The sequence below is a fragment of the Lepisma saccharinum genome, chromosome 18 (assembly GCF_977018435.1).
Source record: "Lepisma saccharinum chromosome 18, izLepSacc3.1, whole genome shotgun sequence".
Classification (NCBI taxonomy): domain Eukaryota; kingdom Metazoa; phylum Arthropoda; class Insecta; order Zygentoma; family Lepismatidae; genus Lepisma; species Lepisma saccharinum.
In genome coordinates this window covers 63278176-63298402 of record NC_139246.1, presented here as the reverse complement: position 1 = coordinate 63298402, position 20227 = coordinate 63278176, and the positions used below count along the sequence as shown (strand labels likewise).

The window sequence follows — 20227 nt, the reverse complement described above, 5'->3', positions numbered from 1 at the left end:
CAAACAAATATTTTCTGCTTCTGGTAACATTTATTAAGTATCCAATTCTTGCTCTTATATTTATTTTTCACAATAGCAGATTTATTCATTATTCACTTATATTTCTACCATTTTTGGTAGCTTTCCTCATGCGTCGGTAGTGTCCGTCCGTCCTTTTCTGTCGACTATCAGTATCTCAGAAACGAATAAACGCAAAGACAGCATTTGTTGGACTGATGTCCCTATCCATTGAACCATCTGTGTGGCCGTGACTGGGTCGTTCTCAGGTGACGTCCATATCTCAGAAATTGTTAAATCTAAATTGAATAATCATAATCTAGGAATGCAAGTAACGTAAATTATTTCGGTTGATCTACCCGTATTTCTACGGGATTCAAACAATGGACACTCAACAATCGATATATTCTTTACGAAGAAGAGCCTCCCGAATGGCGCAGTGATAATGTCGTCGCTTTGTAATCAAGGGGTCCAGGATTCGATATCCGGTGGAGGCACATAGTGGTTCGGATCCCACTTTAAACTGTAGATCCAGCCCCGATTAGCCTTACTGTGCATAAAGTGGACTTAAAACACCAAATCAATCAATCAATCTTTACGAAGCCATTCAACTAGAAATATGAAAGTCGGCCAACTGAAAGACCTTGGAAGTAAGTACCTTTCTAATGCTTTATTTATATTCCCCGTTCACCCTTCTATTACATTGTTTCAAAATCAACAGTGAAAAGGAACTGAATAATATGGATTACCCAGGGGGAAGGACACGTTTGAGAGACGCATTTCAAAATACAGAGGCTTTTTTTTTGGGGGGGGGGCATGGTTCCGTTCCTTCAATTCGGTCAGTACATTCAACGTAGTTACTGCAATCGCCTTCTAATTAAGTGGTCTCGGGTTCGATCCCCTGTGGAGGCAGATTGCACGGTGGTTTGGATCTTACTTTAAACTGTAGGTCCAGTCCCGATTAACCTATTTCAACATAGATTGGACTCAAAACAGACTTTGAATTGCCGTATTTCACAGCACAAGCGTCACACCCTGTTTCTTTCAATCCATCGCATCGGCATGTGAGATAACTGCTGCGCAGAATCTTTAAACAAAGAAGATTTAATTTTGTAAGGCCGTACTTCGCAACACTGTAGTACATTTTTCTCAAGTGTAGTGGTTGGTTAATTTTGTCTTTTAAGTCCACTTTATGCACAGTAAGGTTAATCGGAACTGGACCTACAGTTTAAAGTGGGATTCGAATCACTATGTGCCTCCACCGGGTATCGAACCCGGGACTCCTTGATTACAAGGCAACGACGTTACCACTGAGCCATCTGGGAAGCCGAGCGTAATATTTTAAATGTAAGACACAAATCAATAACGACTAATGTATTAACTTTTTCTCAAACCTGAAAAATGTAAAAAAAAAACAAGAAAAAAAAACGCTACGCTGCGCTGTAATGAAAAAAATATATTCACGAGTACGTCATGCATCCTAATATTGCACGAAAAACAGTTCAGTAATAAATAATATTTAAGTACGGCTAATACCGACAATTGTTTTTTTTTAACAAAAGCTTCCCGTAATAGTAGCACACCAATATTTTGCAAAAAAAAATGGGGGGGGGGCATAAAATCTGCGACGATTTATGCGGTGAAATAGTATACTACATATGATCGATTTTTTTCAGTCTCTTTTTCACATTTCTATATAAACGTCACGTTAGCAATGAGCTGGAGTTTTGAAGAGGAAGTTCAAGAAAAAGAGGGAAGCTTCAATCTGGGACAAATTGCTGACTCACGAGGAGCACTGTCCTTCCAGAGTCAATGTCTCTCAGCGATGTCCTTGGTAAACGGAGAGCTTGAGCTAGCTGCGTTCAAGTGATGAACAAGCTCAAATTCGTGACATATTTACGGTGGTTCTGAGGGGCAACCGCTTGAAGAAGAGGAACAAGACTGGGCATAGCAAGTGTGCAGTAAATATCGAACACGAATGGCATCGCTATGCATATCGGTAAATTGTATCTTGGTAAAAAGTGACCAACTTAAAGCCAGAGATCTCTTCTTTTTTCAATTGGCAAGAACCGTTAGGCAGATGGCAGTTTTGCGTTTCGTTGGTTTTAATATTCCAGTGGAGATGTCTTTGCTTCTGGACGTCACTAGTACCCTCACGACCCTTACCTGAGTACTCAATGCAGAACGAAAACTTAACTTGAAACTGCGTTTTTGGGCTATGTTCAGGGTACGAAATCGTTCAAGACTGGAGTGTGTGTGTGTGTGTGTGTGGGGGGGGGTCCTTAGTCTATCACAGACGTAAACGCTATATACAGGGTGGCCCAAAAGTGGGTACTGCAGTATATAGTATATTTGTGATGGGATAATGTATACCTACTTTTGGCCCACCCTGTATATATACACATTATATGATATACATATTTACAATGTTATTAAATGTAAAAGTAAATTACTAAATACGTATTTAAAATACATTATTATTAAATATATATAAAGGAATTAATCTCCTCCCACAGGATTTCGCATGCGGCAATGTTTTAAGGACGGATTGACAGCGCCAGAAAACTCTGAGCCGGTGATATTCATAAATCAGGTGGACATAGAGTTCCATACAGGAACTCAAGCTCTCTCTTACTCTTTCACCCCACCTTTCTCCAATCTCTCCAGCTTTCGTTCTCTCCTCGTTTGTTTCAAGTCCTTATGCACAGAAAGGCTAATTGGGACTGGACCTACAGTTTACTTTCGTTCTCTCCTCGTTTGTTTCAAGTCCACTTTATGCACAGAAAGGCTAATTGGGACTGGACCTACAGTTTAAAGTGGGATTCGAACCACTGTGTGCCTCCACCGGGTATTGAATCCGGAACTCCTTGACTACAAGGCGACGACGTTATAGGGTGACCATAATATTTTGACTAAAAAACGGGACATCCCAAGGAGATAAGTTTACCCCTCCCACCACCCTTCCTGAAAAATCGGTTAGGTCTAATTATAAAATTTTTGTTATTATTTATTAAAGGATGGATCGCATAAATACATCATAAACAATAAATGAAATATGATCTCCCGTTGTTAAGAAGTATTAATTATTATAATCTCGGTACAATTAACATAGCGTTTCTCGTCGTTTCTGATCAACCTTTGATGTTAGTCATATGCTGAAGTTGAGGAATGCAAGAAGTATTTAGCAGAATAGCCAATCTTCTTGAGAGCAGCTGTATTCTTCATCAATTGTTTATAAATCTCCCCGGAAACACTACCCCACATATCAGACACACAACTCTACTTTTGAGTTTATGCCAAGACGCAATTATTTTTGCAATTCCGTAAAGAAACTGCATGCTTATGAAAGTGGATGTAATGTTGATGGTATTGTAAACACAAATTGGTAGTAACATTTCCATTGCAGTATTTCATCACATTACACTATATTCCATTATATTTTACCAGGCCAGTACTCAGGATTTTTTTTGAGGGGGGGACAGACCCATAGGCGAATTTTACATAAATTTTCTCTCATACTATACACTGTGTGTGTGTGTGTGTGTGTGTATATATATATATACACACACACACACACACACACACACACACACACACACACACACACACACACACACACACACACACACACACAGTGTGTGTGGGGGGAGTGTGTATAGGAGAGAGTGGGTAGAGAAATTTGCTCATTTTGTTACGAAATGTTGACGAAGGCATATTTCCAGTTGACACTGACATTTGTTTCTGTCATAGAGCGAAAAAAAATGTATGATACGGGTAGACTACATGTGTGCATAATGCAAACACTTCAAATAGCCTACGAAAAGCAACATATGTGTGTGGGGTTGATAGATGAGGGTTCACACCCATCTTGCAAAGTCCTTGACTTTTCCAGGTATTTTACATAACTGTGTAATGATTTAACATGCTAAAAAAATAAGAGTTACACTTCAACTTTGTAAGTTAATCAAATGAATCACGTTTGTTGAACATTTTTGAAAATAAATTAAAAATAAAATGAAAGAACCTTTTTATAAGCAATATTTCCCAAAAAGGATGATAAAACGAAACGTGTTCCGGTTACAAATTCTGCGAAGCAAAAATAATTTAATTCCCCAGACTTTTCCAGGTTTTGAAAGCTTTTTTAAAACATCATTCGTTTCCAATGACCTCAGTCCTAGCCTTGTTTTCCTGACTCCTCCAGTTGTCCAGGAATTTGGAGTCAGTCCGAACCCTGTAAATAAATTATCTGAAGGGAACGGTTAAGTGACTTCACCCTGGCAGTCTGTCTGCTGGCGTAATATTGTTTCTATGGTGTATTTTCACTTTTAGAATCTTATTTGACATTAAAAATAAGTGCCAGTGGCAACCAAGAAGCTATTAAATGGGGAAGCATACAAGTGGGATAGAAAATGTCATTATCAACGGCTCGTAGCATCGAATTTTTTGGTCTTGATGTCTTCTGCACACTGTGAAAGTTGTCTGTTGTATGGTCACACCACTGTGCATTTATGTTCAAGACAACTACAAGTACAAGAGAAGAAAAGTTGCAGTAAAACAAATTCCGATTGACAGAATTTCCTAAATAATAATGTACTTCATTTCTTGAGTGTTATGGACAAATAACAATATATGTTAAAAGTACTTCAGGCAAATTTTTCCTCCAAAAATCTAGCAACAATTCTGCTGTGAAGTGGATTCTCCTATTTACATAATATTAATTAATCCTAAGCCATTGAGTGGCAGAATGGACAGTTGCAGAAAACCCCTGATGTTGGAGAAAGAAAACAAAGCTTTTTATCCTTCTGCTCACAATCAGTGGTGGCGAAAAGGGATCACAGACCTTGCGGTGCGGGTGGAGAGCTAAATGCCCCTTTTGTATTGCATTCATTGAGGAACCTTCCTTCCATAATGTAAACAGTATAGAAAATTCCCCTGTATTCTAATTATGTGAAACATTTGTGACACTGTAATAGAAAATACCATTCAATAATGAAGGGGTTCCTATTTGTCGTGTGTTAAACAACTGTTTTTGACACATAAAAAGTTCAGACAATTTTAATAATGTACACAGTATTCTACAGAAAGTCCTACATAACCAGTGCAATGTCTGTAGTGGCGCAAGAGTCATTCTTCCCTTATAGCAAGCAGTGTCCGAGCCGAGGCAAAAAGGTCGAGGCATGGATTAAAAGGTATGGACTGTTTTTTGCAGACTGCAGACTTCTAGAGCCTGCTTCTGTCCAGAAACAATCTATTCATTTGTGCAAGGACAAAATCGAAATTCATGCAAAATTTAAAAAAAACAACATCAACGTAATTTTTTTAGGTTTTTATACGTTCAAATTAAAATTTATCATGGCTCGGGGGGAGGAGGGGGGTGCATGGCATGTACTTTACTATATTTCATGTATGCATATATTGTATTTCGTTGTAGATACTATTATATTGCAATGTTTATGATATTGTAAACACAAATTGATATGTCCGATATCACAGCATGTAAATGCAAACATTTATTTCATGGACGAAATAAATAAATCTGCTCTACAAATAACGGAATACATACAGAACTATATCATGAATGTCTCTGAAATTTAGACTTGGTTTTAAGATATCTCCTACACTTTTATAAAACGGGATAAATAGTGTATTTTTAATAATACAGAGGGCCACCTCAGAATGGGACATCGAAGTGGCCCATTCTCTCCTGGTTTTCCTGTTTATCTTTTCATTTCACTCTTTCTCTCATCCCTGGCATAGGTGTTTTTTATTTAATTTATTCCTCGGAATTGTCACTATTACAGATCTTCCCATTTTCAGATTTTTTCTTCGTAGTTTGAAGCTAAGCAAGGAAAATTGTAAATACACTTTGAAGAAACACGTCGCTGGGACCCAGACCTCATGTTCATAAGTCAGTTTTCTCGCGCCCTTCCAGGGGATTCAACGACTACCTTTGCGTTCAGTTGTTGTCTGATATGTGTCAGGCAAGAGAAGGCGTTTTAGGATTCGACACTTTTCAATCATTAGATGCATGTATCAAATAACTTCTCTCCAATAACTCCCTAGATGTCCGTAATGTGCAGCACAAACATACATGGAGCTAGTGCTGTCTGCTGTGAGTGGTATAGTGAGAGGTGTACCAGAATCACAATATTTCTTGAATTACGAGATAGATGTGCCTTCCGCAAATTTTTATTCCTGAAGAAGGTGGAACGAAAGTAGAGGAGAGTGGGATTCGTTGTGACAAAATGAGGATTTTTTTTTGTTTGCTTAACGTTTTCTTTATTTTCACAATTTTTTCGTCTTAAATGCAAGTGTATACATGTAGCTACTACCATGATTATTTATATTTGTTCAAGTTACAGCATAAGGACAGTATTTGCGAAAAAAGAAGGAGAAGTGTTTTGTCATAACATCTGTGTGGGGCTAGTATCATCACTGTGCAGTAAAAATAATTTCAATGGTTAGATGCATCATTAATTACACCGTTAGGATGAAAAAGTTGCCTCGCCATCTGATATTTCCATTACTAATCAAGTGATATCTCTAACAGGAAAATTACGGTGTAGGTCTAGTCTAATAAAAAAATGTAATAATCGTTAACAACATAATAATAGAATGAAATAATGAATTGTGAAATTCAAGATGCTTTATCTATCATCATGCGAGTCACAATTTTGACGGATATAAACAGGTGTTCTTTCAGTACAAGCATCGTGTACTCACTGTTTACACTCAAGGCATTGGACCCGCTTCTCTCCAGATTTAGAATTGGAAAATGGTTCCTCACACACAAGTCAAAAACAATCACCATCATTATCTGAACTCGGCTCATTTTCAGAACTTTTCCTCTTTTCACATAAATATCTGTAATTTGACATCTGTCACAACCAACCCCTTACTTTTGTCACAACTTGCCCCATATGTACTTTTTCACTTCAAAACCTTCAATCTAAATTTCAAGTTTCAATTTACTTGAATCAAATCCTCTCACATACAGACTATAAATAATATAATTCTCAGGCTACATTGAAAACTGTAGAGAAGAAATATTATTTACCACAAAAATTAGGTAAAATCCCCACAAACACCCACCTAACTTTTCTCTGGGGAGAAGCACACAACTGGCAAACAATAGATAAGAAATGCGCCTGCCAATGAGCCATCACTGTCAAATATCACTAATAGTTTCCAGGGAACAGTGCTTGTCACAACCAGCTCCCGTTACAACCGATCCCCGTCTCCTCTACTCCACAAACTACCTGTGTCTAATTGGCACTTATATTTTTTTCTTCCAATGCCCATATTTATTTTGCAAGATAATTAAACTACGTATTTCAAACATTTGATTTTCGTTATTTATATTATTTATATCACTACCTTCATAACAAGAAAGACGATTAATTATGAAATTATAAATGAGAAAACTATTTAGGCCATTTTCCACTTATCTCTCCTTTCTGAAAAAAGCATGAGAAACAACATAACTTGCAAATAAAAAGAGCTAATGCCTTTATTAAAACGAACCATATAGATATAAACTCGTAAGCAGGAATAAAATTTAGGCAGTAAATTTGCACCCAGATATTGTTTACAAGTATTTCAAGAATGCTTTCAGGCATTATATCATCGTAAGCAGGCTCTTAGCTAGAATTGATCTCCTAAGGAGGAGGGGGGGGCTCATGGGTTATCAGGGGGGCATTTGTAAACCAAGTTGATTTCCAACAAAATTAAATAAAAGTAAATTACTGTATGGGGGGGGTCATTAAGTTAATATAAAATTTAGAAACATCAAAAAAATACTACAGTTTTTTTCTATATTTCTAAAATATCTGACTGCTACTGACATCATACCTTACTACACACTCCATACTACTTTTGATGATACAGATATTTATATCGCATAAAAAAAATGCCGGAAGCTAGACAAGCCCTTTTCCACACTTAGCACTATAAAACCACAAAATGTTCCATGAAAGAACAGTTCCAAGTCTACCCGTGGACATCGTTTGTGCTGTTAACGAAAAGTGCAACGAAGGGTCACTGGCAACACAGATAAATAAATCCATATGGAGCTGACCTCCGTGGTGATGTTAGCACAGCATGCCATGACTCCAGGGGTCCCGGGTTCGAATCCCAGTCTGAGTGTGGGTGTTCTTTGCAAGTGTCCGTTCAGCAATTTCATCACATCATATCTTATACTCATCATCATGATTAGCTAAAAGTGCAGAAAAATGGTGCTAAACAAACATCAAATTCGATATCCCTCTGATGTTCTGGGTTCCCTCTCATTTTGTCAAAATAAATTACCCAACTTTACAATAAATTTTGAGAGGAAATATGAAAGCAATTGCTTCATCTGAAAGAAACGCCACATTTAAAATATTTTATTTTACTTATGAACACCTGTTTTATCAAATCCATGAGGAAAGCATTAGAAATCCTCGCTTTGTTAAACTTTACAGATCGATGATGTAGTGGTTAATACTGCCTTGTGATTTCTGATTGGCAAACAAACCAGTGCTTCGGATTCTCCCCAAAACCATTACAAACTAGCAAATATCACAGGTAAAAGGACAAAAGAAAATTGTTTTTCGATACAAATGCATCACGTTACACATCATAGTTAAAATATTTTGAAATATGTGATACTCTTAATTTGTTTTTAAACTTTTCAGCTATTTCAAAGCATGGGTGTATCTGTCGGGATGTGGTAAAAAAAGGGCCATCTACTATCGTCCACGTGATGCAAGAGGTCAATCTGAGTGGGTACGTGAATGTGCTGAAAGTTTTCCACGCGGGTTCATGGTTGTTGGTGGTTACTGCCATAACGGCAAACTTCCACTATGCAGAGTGGGAAAAAAGGCTAAAATAAATGCAGCCTATTAGCAGACGAATATTTTGGAGCCACTTTACAGACATGATATTCCTTCTCTCTATGGCAGCGACACATCTCATGTTGTCATCCACCAGGACAAGGCTTCCAGTCATACGGCAAAGTCAACGTAGGTATACATGGATAGAATGGCACGTGAAACGGGCATTCATGCAATCCCCTTTACAGACATCCCTGTGAAATCCCCCGATGCCTCTTCCATGGATTTTTGTGGGTTTCCGTTGTTGAAATGAGCCTTGGGAAGCAGACGGCCCCGCACAATTGAGGGTCTTTGGAAAGCTTGTCAGGAGGAATATGATCGTTTGTACCAATGTGTTCTTCAACGCAGTCTCCTCCAATGGAAACTCCGCTGCAGGGCCGTTGCTGCAAGACAGGGGTATCATGTGGAGCACCACCGCTCGTGCCGTCACGGATTTTCTTAAGGTGAGGTGGGTTCTAACTTTGTTACCATGCACGTGAAACGACCTTCTGTACTGTAATGAGGCTGAGGCTTCAGGTTAATTTACTCCCAGTGAGTAAATAATAATTCAAGAAATGGCAAATATGAACCTATTAATACATGTTGTAATTGCAGGCCGTGGCATGGGCAGTGGGAGGGGCATGTGCAGTGGAACCCCTCCCAGACTTTGCAAGACTCGCTACAACACCACAGCCCCTATGTACGGAGTGTCGCTTACTTCAGGACAGCCAGTCACGATAGTGCAGAAATTTCCAGATCTTCTTCAACAAGTGGTGTTTGAAGTATGCGAGTAAGTAACTACAATTTCTACAAGCTGGTACTATGCACTTGCATTTGCTGTAAATATAATTTTTGAATACAATGTTTGTGTTCATGGTGGGTGTGGTTAACATGGTTTTAATATTTAATATTGTACGCATTTCAACATTGTAACTGTCACATGATATATTTCATCAGTTCATCATTCATCCTCATTGTCTCAGTTAACCAAAGATAACAACAAAAATAGAAATACAAATAAATATATATATATACTTGTAGAGCATAGAGAATTAAAGCTTTTAATTAGATTCTTCTACTGGTTTTCTTTATAAGTCAGTTCTACAATCTGCTACTTTCTGCATGTGGGTAATGTGTTTTCATAATTTTTTGAAGATAATTATCTTCCATGGAGTAATTTTCAACTATACTTAGGACAATTGTAGATACATAGAAGTGTTACATCTTAGTTCAGTTTACTTGGTCTTGTTTATCGTGCCTGTAGGGTTCCTTGAAAAGAAACATCTTGCATAAATTAACCTTTTCATCTTGTAATTGCACTTTTATGAAGGTGGGATGATAACATTTTGCTTCCTGTGAAAACCCAGGCCATTCCACCAAAATGTATTGCTGTTTTGTCTAATTTTCCTTCTCTTTTACATTAATATCCAATGAGAATGAGTAATTAGCTGGCGAAGTAGCAAAATACAATTTAATCTTACTCTATTCGCAACATTATTTCTACTGATGTAACTAGATCATGACACAAAAAAGCTCTCTACAACAAATAGTTCTCATTCTGATTTTTTAAAACAATATCTGCACACTTGAAAAAGCAGTGCTTTAATATTCAAATCTATTTTTTTAAAAAAAAAAAAAACTTTTGAGAAATGTAGAATACTTGTATTGCGTTTCAATTTAAGTACAGTATGTCCGTAAAGTCATGGTGGGGTTTTAGAGTCCTATGATATCTAAATGAAACAAAAACAAAGGATGATTATTACACTGTATTGAAGAGTAACTCAAAGAGTTTCCTTACATGTTTAGTGCAGTTCGATGTGGCTTCCATTTGTTGCCCTACACACATCTAATTGATATTCCAATTTTTGCCACACACGACTCTGAACATCAGGTGTAACAGACTGGACAGCTTTTCTGATTCTCTCTTTCAAATGATGAATGTCGTCGACACGATCATGATACACACATTGTTTGATGTAGTCCCAGAAATAAAAATGTAAAGGCGTCAGGTCTGGCGATCATTGTGGCCATGCCTTGCAACCACCACCCCTTCCTATCCACCACTGTGGAAATGTCTTATCCAGAAACTCGCAAACAATTTTGCCGTAGTGTTGAGGAGCACCATCTTGTTGAAAGATGACATCTTCACCTTCATCTTGAATTTGTGGCACTGCATACGATTCCAACATGTAAAGGTAGTTGTATGATATCACTGTAGGCTCCGCAAAGAAAAATGGGTCTTTATCATGTGTGAGGGCACACCAGACGTTCTCCTGGGACTGTTACGTTCATGCTCCATGTAGGCATGAGGAGGTTCATTAACCCATATTCTGATGTGATGTCGATGAACATGACCACACACATGTAATGTTGCCTCATCACTAAACACAATCGTCTGTAAGAACAGATCATCATTGTCCATTTCATCAAGCATATGCACAGCAAAATCAAATCATTTGGGTGGATTGCATGTAAAAACTGCAGTTTGTAACCTGTAAAACGGAGAAGTTTCTTCAAAACTTTGTGAACTGTTATCTTCTTCAGACCTAGATTTCGAGCAGACAAGCACAGATTTCTTGGAGCTTCTTAGGTAGCTCTCCCGTACAGCTTCAACAGACTCGTCACTAATCGATGGCCTCCCGGAACGTTTTGCATCCAATAAACTGCCCATTTCCTTAAGCCGGCGAATGTTATTTTCATGTGGTGCCTCTTCATTGTACACATGGCGATATTCGCGATGAACAAGCATCACAGATTCAAATTTCGCAAGCCAAAGGACATATTGAACTTTCCTCTGCACCGTCCACATCTTGACTGATGGAATGGCATGATTTGCTTCACCATCACGTGATTACCTGCATGTGCATCGTAAGTCTTCACTTCGCTACACTTCCGAAACTCTGAGTTACTGTTCAATCCAGTGTAATAATCATCCATTGTTTTTGTTTCATATAGATATTATAGAACTCTGAAACCCCACCTTGACTTTATGAACATACTGTATATGACACTTTTATATGTATATACATGAACAGAGAGAGTCAACTGAGATATCATCTGTAGTTTTGGAGAAATTAAGTTTATTTTAACTGATGTTATGTGGTACCAATACATATATGTACCAGTCATCCTCAAAGGTTTACAGGCAGTTTACAGGTCCTGGGTTGACATAGCAGTTGTTTGCTAAAACATGATATTCTTCAGAGAATGTGAAATTAGTCTTAAGTAAAAATAATTTTGGTTCGAGACAAATTGTTTGCCATCTGGGTATTTTCTTTCCGATACACATTGTATGAAAGTACATTTTCAGACACACACCTAAATTATTAATATCAATCTCGAAAGCTTGATTGACCCTGATGGCGTAGTGGTAACGTCGTCGCCTTGTAATCAAGGGGCCATGGGTTCAATACCTGATGGAGGCACATGGCACAGTGGTTCGGATCCCACTTGAAACTAAGTTCAGTCCCGATTAGCTTTTCTTTGAATAAAGTTGACATTAAACAATTCAATCAATCAATTGAAAGCTTTAATACTGTAGACTTCTATTTAAAATTTTCCTGAATACTCTCTCGTATACCACAGTTCTGTGTACTGGTACTAATTGAATGGGAAAGTGCACATATTTGTTCAGCTGTCTCTTGTGTTCTGAAACACTAATATTTGTGTGCATGTGCCAACATGCGAAATTTGCCTTAGATAATGCAACAGTGATATAATCTGACCTGCTTACAAGCACATGGTAGTATAACTATGAATCACTTATTCTTTCAGATCCAATGAATGTGATGTTGTGAGAGGAGAATGCCAGCAAAGTTACGTGCCATATTTATTCCACGTGATTCCATTGGGACCTGTCACATTAACAGGGCAAGATTATGTATTAGTGGAAAGTGGTTGTGTTTGTAGGCCCAAGTATGCAGCAAGTGAAAGTCAGCCACCCTCAATTCCAATTCCAAACTTGTAGCAGTAACCACAAGAAGGGTGTGAAATCTGTCTCCTGACTAGTCCACCGTTTACGTGCAACAGCATTTCGTGTCTGCTGGGTGGGAGTCAAATCCCATCAATATCACAGACCTTCAACAGATTGTGACTTGTGCTAGGAAATTTGTCCACACAAAAAGAGTGTGACATAACAGTCGGAAAAGAGGACAAGAGTGTAATTAATTATCCAGTGCTGTAAGGTTACACATACATGAGTCTCCAGTAAATGAATCAGTTGGTCCTAATCAACTATCAGTTCTCTCCTGGAAAATGTATGTAAAAGAACCAACTGTAGACTATATATATTTATAAATATCATTACTATTTATTACTGTGTGTTAATAATTTTAATTGAATGTAGGATAGATGCATTACATGAAAAGAAGTGTGTCATGGATTCTTAATTTATTTCATAAAATACAGGTAACATTGTTTCCACATGGAACACCAGTCAGCATCACGCTGACTTAACAATCACTTATTCATAGGCACAAAAATATTTCTATAATCACACAAAATACAATAACTTACAAAGTTTCGCTCAGAACCACTTGGAAAATACAAATCACATGTAAAGTCTCTTAGCATATCATATTTTCGCATCAGAGAAAAATTAACATTTATTTTTTCCGGGTATGAACACTCTCAAAGAGCTGTTTACTGTTTGTCAGTTAAATTGATAAATGCAGTAAAAGAATGAACACAGTGATACAAAAATAGTTTTCATGGGGTAACACAAAGAATAATGAAATCCAAAACTTATATAGAATGACAAATCATGTACAGTTTCCAGAACTTTTGCTATTTTACTTAGAATAGTAATATAGTTTGTAACTATGTATTTAATGTAATATTATTTATAATTTATTATGCAAATACTTGTTTTTAAAATAAAAATGTTACAAAATATAACAACTTCTATTTTTATCACAATGCCATAAAAAAAATCAACCCAATACTGCTGTTGTAAAGAGCTTGACTGCCTTTTATCGCTTATCCAGGTTGGTGACCAGCTCAAACCACTGCCTCAGGGCATCGCTCATGATGCCTGGCAGGCCGTTGATGTCTCGCAGAATCATGTAGAATGGGAACGGAAAGTTGTCCAGGTAGGACACCACTTTCATTGGTTTGTCAGGTAGAAATATGGGCATTCGAATGTCCAGAATTGAGTCCTGAAACAAACACGAAAAATATATCCATTAATAATATATGGAACATAATCCATGCACTGTGCAAGAAATATTTGCATGCACCTGATCCATACTTATCCTCAGCGTAGTAGGAACAGAAAACTTTCAAGTGGTACTCTCATAGTTTCTACTGATACAGGCATAATAAGTGTGTGTGTGTCAAGTTGCCAGTAATTTATTTTAATAGCCAATTTCTTCTTATTTTTTAAAATTTATATAAAGGAATAATTTGCATACCTGGTTTTATTGAGTCAGATTTTCAAATAAGCAGTTTCTTATTTCTGAGGCAAAAATCCATTGCAATCGCACACATAAATAAATTAAGAACATGTATGAATGATCCCGGTTCTTAATCAAACCTTTGCACTTAATATCACATTGGTGTATTTCTTATCAACATCAATAACTATTATATATCTACCTATGGCCAATCCCTCCTGTTTAGAATTGCAATGTGATTTAATATTAGTATAATATTGTAATACTAACGTGAAGTTAATTAATTTTAACCCTGTCAATCTAAATTTGTTACATCTACGAGGAGTAATAACACATTCAAAATAGATTTCTCCTCCCAAAATATTGATGCACTCGTTCATTCTTACTGATAGTGCGATATTATTATTTCTTCTTACCAAATTGAACATGGAAAATTAACTTGCATCATTTGTATTACCTGCATCACAATCACAGGTCCCAGAAGTTTAAATAAGCAGATATAATTACATGTTCTATATTTATAAATGCAGTGAAACCCCAATTTTACGGTTTTAAGGGGCCCATAAATAAATAAGATAAAACCAGTTAAATGTAAAAAGCAGGAGAGCATAAGGGAGAGGTGAAACTCGAGTACCAGTAAGAAACGATTACCCAAACAACTTTTGGGTATTATAATGTGTCGAAAATAATTTAACAATGGAAAAGAAGTATGAGTATTAATTGCCAGAGAAAAAAGCAAGACATGCTGTAAAAATCAGTCGCAGTTTAAAGTGACACTTTCATGGGTAGGGACGGTGGATGACTGCTTCTAACTGCCACCTATTAGGTCCAATTTATGCATTTGATTTAATTAATTGATATTTTTAAGAGTTTCAAGGAACAGGGGGTGGGGGTTCACTTATAGTTGAACGTCAAGTGGCGGTCGTCTTTATACACTGTAATCAAAGTGTTCAGGACTCAGTTCACTGTGGAGACATGTAGAATGGTTCAGATCACACTATAAACTGCATATGTATTCAGTCTTGATTAGCTAAACAGCATAAAGTGAACTCAAAACAAAACAAAACTCAAAAATTTGAAGAACAGGTTGTGGAGTGGAAGGTCCTCCATGCAAATTCAGTTGTTGAACAAGTTTTACCGGATGTGTGCTGATCCCTGGTCAAAGTTGCAGAAAAGAAGAGAGAAAAAAAAAAGATCATTGCTTTATGCTTTTCCTTGTTGTCAATGCTACAGACATACGAACAAGATTTCCGAATCAGACGTGGGAATTAAAAAAGGGAAGAAAAACAGAGGCTAAATCATGCAATTATTGCATAGCCATAAACACCAGTGGCAGATTATTGAGCTCTAGTGTGTGTGAAGGTGGGTGCCTTTTCCTTATACATGTACTTGCAGCATGATGTGTTCGTTGAATGTACGTATCCAGGAGTGACTGCTTAATTTTAGATGTCAAAGGAAAGGAGGAGGTATGATTGCTTTTCGTTCTTATGCCAATTGGTTCAGACGAGAAAGAAAATCAGGGCTGAAAACACTTAGCACATTTTAGTAATTGCAAGACTAGTGATGATACCAGAGGGAGCATGAGGTGAGGCAAATTTTTCCCTCTCGTAACAATTGTTTTAACAAGAATATTTTTCCATCAGTGAGTAAAATATCACCCATAGAAAAGAAGAATCACTTTAGATTGTGTATTTTCAGCTTCATTCTGATAAAACAAATGATATAGTATTCACGAAAAACCTTCATGATAGTGACATTTAGACTAGACCCAATATTATTTTCTGAGGAATGTAAACGATTTCCCATTAAAAGGAAAAGTGCAGTTCTTATCTAGTATCAGATAAGGGAGGTTCCCATTGTCAATGCAGCAGACAAGATGGAAAAGTTTTCACAAACAAGTCTCCTCCCTATTTGTTCCTGTCAACTAGGAAGGATTCCGTAATTGCATGGGTAAAAAAAAAGAGAATGGCGAGTCCTGTTGTCAATTTTCCACTCGCATTTTTGTGCAGGGGAAGGGTGAGAACAAAAACACCTTAGTCACACACTTACATTGTGTCCAAACTCTAGGAAAAACAGCATTTAGTGAGAATTGTTTTTGGAAACAGTGTGCTTGTTCTCTGATCGTGAGGCAGAAGGATCAGCCGATTTCATCTTGGCGGGGAATGCAAAAAGTGTATTTTCCCCTTCATGTCCATGAAGGGAGGTGTGACAAATGCAACTTGTCTGCTCCCCTGTATCAGGCTTCCTCTTCGCTCCCTCTCACGTGGTGAATGAAACAGGAGAGAGAAGTTGTGTGGCAAATTTTATACCAACATGGCTTGGAAAACATATAAAGTGGGAAAAGGGAGTTAGAGCAAACGTAAAATTGAGGTCAATGTCTTATTAGGTAACATAGCATTTTACAGGGCCTGGATGGCTGAATGTATTAAGTGGGAAAACTTATAATGAGAGAACGTAAAATCGGGGTTCTATGGTACTCAGCTTAATTTGAATCTGTAACCTAGTAAATAACTCACCCTGCTCTGAGGGTTATCCACAATGATGAAGACCATGAATATGCCTGCATCGTTCGCTTTCCTCACAGCCCTGCTCACCACCTCCATCCCTTCGCTGAACACTCCTCTTCCGTCAGAGACAATCACCAGCAACTGGGCTCTCTCCACTTTCGATTTGGCCTGCCTAGACAGCAATTTTGTTACATGTTCCACTAAGCCTGCTACATTGGTCTTCTTTTGATCAAATAAGAACTGCTGCAACAATCTGAAATCAGAAATATAATGCTCAATTAGGAAAAAATGTTATTGATAATATTATTGTTAAAGCTTTATTTTACAAGTTTCAGAAAAATAGACTTATATAACTTTTTAAAACGACCATATGACTATAACACCACCACCATCATCATCATTTAAATTTTTGTTGTTAATTTCCGGTTTCTAACTTTCATTTAATCACTTACTTCGTCACATTCTATTCATTAAACTAGGCATTTTTCACATCAGTCAGTAACTTTTAGAGTGATTTCACACCAAAATTACGAGAGACACTATTGCATGCCACTTGTGGATTTCGCTAATCAAATGCAGGCCTGTGCAGCCACTCATGCCAGATTTGAAATGTTGCTGTTGGTTGGTTCATTCTCAACATGTTGCTTCTCACTTTGACGTGAAATCTCCTTCACAGTTTAGTTTCCTTGCCACTGTTATGCATTCCTGGAGAAAACTCGAGGAAAATAAGGAAATGTAATGCCAGTTATTGAAACAGGACTTACTGAAAGTAATTCTATAGTATTTTGATAACAGTCACTACAAACTTCTTGCTTGTTCGGACTATTTAATTAATATACTAACAAAACGTGCTAACAGATCCGCGTGCCTATTTATTTAAATCATTAATTTTGGTGACCACTTTCACCATCAACATGTTAAATAAACAGGTACACAGATACATTAGCACTTTTCGCATCTATATTAATAGCTTACCTCTTCTAAAGTGCCGTAAGGTGAGCAGAATATTTAAGTTACGTGCTATCCACCAATATACCAAGTTGCCAATGAACAAATAAGACATTTGTTTACAAAATGACAAGACATTAATGCGAATACTTTTTTCCACAATTTTGCTCCTTACAGTACTGCATCAAAATGGAGAAATTTCGTTGTTCAGGTTTGAATGCAACAATTAATTTTAATGTCTGCAGGCTACTTGCAGAAGGATTCAAGCATTAACCTTTGACAGATAAAAAAATAAAGCAAACACACTTTATTCCTGTTTGGAACATAATACAAATTTAATAACTAATGGTACAAAAAAGATTCATAATAAAAAATGTGAAAATTGTTGTTTGACCAGGTTTTGAAACTGAACATGGAACACTCTGTCAAATGAACCCCTCTCCTGGCCTCAACTTTATGTTACGTTTGTAAGAGCAAGAAAATACGTGTTCACATCTACAATCTCAAAATTCTCCAAAGGCAGTAAAATATTACTGCATTCCATCTTACCTTGCTCCACTTTGTTCCGTGAACTGTTCTCCAAGAGCATGGAGCTCTTTGATGGTTTCTCCAAAACTTAACACTGCCAGTTCACCTGCTTCTAGTAGTGTTAGTGCTTGACTCACCAAAGCAAGAGATTCAAAGGCCAACTGCAATACAGAAAAGGAATACTTTCAATACAATTTTTCAAAGAAACATTACAATTACCTCAACTGACTCCCATTACATAAAAATTCTACATACACGACAGTTGATGAAAAAACAACAGACTGGCAAAACTGAGCAGCAGTGTGTCTAGGGGTGATGGGAAAAGTTGACAAGGACCATAATCTGCTGATTCTTATAGTCTTTACCTGCCTATTAGAAAGTAGCAAGATATAACCATGGAAGTGTGTGTGTACATGTATTGGTAGTGCAAGCTTGAGAAATTTCTGGGAAACTGGAGCAAAAGAATTAAAATCACTTACAAAATAATTACAAATTCAACCGAACTAGCAAAACGAAATAACTAACTGACCCAATTATGGATCAAACCTACCTTTACGTATCCATTCCATGTCAGTGCTGTATGAACAAAGCTACAAAGCCAACCCATGGCCTCCCCCAGGCTTGTCCTCTGATTGGGTGAGTTTCCATGAAAGAAGTTTCTTGACTAATGACTGTCATTCATGATTTTCCTAACTTGTGTATGATTTACAGGAGCCTTCCAAAATGGACACATCATATACCATTTAACTAGCAAACTAACTCTTATAAGATATCAAGACTTAATTCATTTTGACGAGTTCACGTTTTACTTTTCCTGCACCCTTTTCGTTTGCGATTAATTTTGTCACCTGTCTAGTGAAAGTGTGCAGAAAAAATGAAACGTGTAACCACCAAACAGACACTTTTGATACAATATATACCAAGACTTTTCCAGACCTTAGCGGGTCTCCAGATGTGGTACCCTTAGTGATTGAAGGCAGTGAGCCAAAATAAATCAGAAATACTATCCAATTGTGCAACGCGAAAACATGAAACTTCATGTAGGTCATACTTACACCGTGTTTACTGCATACATAATGAAATCATTTAGCATGTCATTGCTCTGAAACTAATCAAGAATTTTCAGCTCTGTTTTTGTTTATTAGTATGAAGGCACGACATACTTAATTATGAAAACAATTCCCATGGTGCTTAATGAAAAAATCATTTAAAAAATCAGGTAATTTTGGAATTTTTGCCTATCCTGCCATGTCCCTAATAGGCACACATGGAAAAAACAGGTGGTTCTCATATTATGAACATGTACCCACAATCTACTGAAGTTATGGTGCTTACCCTTGGATAGTAAGGTGGCGGTAGCAAAAAAATATATTACTTGGCAATTAGAAAAAGTGGATGGTCTCAGTTCGAGACGCACTGTTCCTTAAACAAACTTCTGTACAATAAAATGAAGATTATTAATTCATCAACTGAAAAAGAACTCTACCTCTTTGGAGTGATTGTCAGCCATACTTGAAGAATCATCTATTGCAAGAACAATCTGGTATTCTCGTTTCGATGGCTTCGTTCTCCTCAGCCAGATCTTGTCCTTTCGGAACTGACTAGCAATGTATGGGATAACCTGAAAAATATAATTTAAATACTTGTAGACCCTGTGTTGTCCAGTGTGCACAGTTATTTTAAAATACTGAAAAACTGCTGGTTACTATCCATTTTAGAAACTTAATAAAAAATTTAGGTGTACCTGGCAAGATTAGTTAGTGGGTATGTTGCAACTGCTTGAAATAACAGAACTCTGGCTACAATTTAGCACAGATGCACTCCTAACCAATATCACCAGGTAACCATTAAAAATAGTGAGCTGAAATGCTCTTAACACATCATAAAAAAAGTGACAAAGCTTTAAATTGATGTTAGTCACAAGCATACTTAAGAATCCAAACTAAATACATATGTGATTTGTATAATTATGTTTTATGGAACCATTATACTGGTATGAACT

At 37.1% G+C, this 20227-nt stretch overlaps 2 protein-coding genes across 2 annotated transcripts in view; one reads left to right on the top strand and one right to left on the bottom strand.

The window, feature by feature from the left end:
- LOC146002609 (uncharacterized) overlaps positions 1 to 13260 on the top strand; it is a 105000-nt gene extending 91740 nt beyond the window's left edge. Inside the window, exons 4-5 of the mRNA XM_083140574.1 lie at positions 9465 to 9639; positions 12624 to 13260. Of these exons, the coding sequence (XP_082996700.1) occupies positions 9465 to 9639; positions 12624 to 12816 (368 nt within the window). The 3' untranslated portion in view covers positions 12817 to 13260. The remainder of the gene's footprint in view (positions 1 to 9464; positions 9640 to 12623) is intronic.
- A 446-nt stretch (positions 13261 to 13706) lies between these two features.
- The window catches only part of LOC146002607 (midasin), a 586494-nt gene continuing 579973 nt past the window's right edge, over positions 13707 to 20227 (bottom strand). Inside the window, exons 74-77 of the mRNA XM_083140572.1 lie at positions 19712 to 19846; positions 18247 to 18386; positions 16759 to 17002; positions 13707 to 14005 (exon numbers count right to left, since the gene is read on the bottom strand). Coding sequence (XP_082996698.1) covers positions 13820 to 14005; positions 16759 to 17002; positions 18247 to 18386; positions 19712 to 19846 — 705 coding nt within the window. The 3' untranslated portion in view covers positions 13707 to 13819. The remainder of the gene's footprint in view (positions 14006 to 16758; positions 17003 to 18246; positions 18387 to 19711; positions 19847 to 20227) is intronic.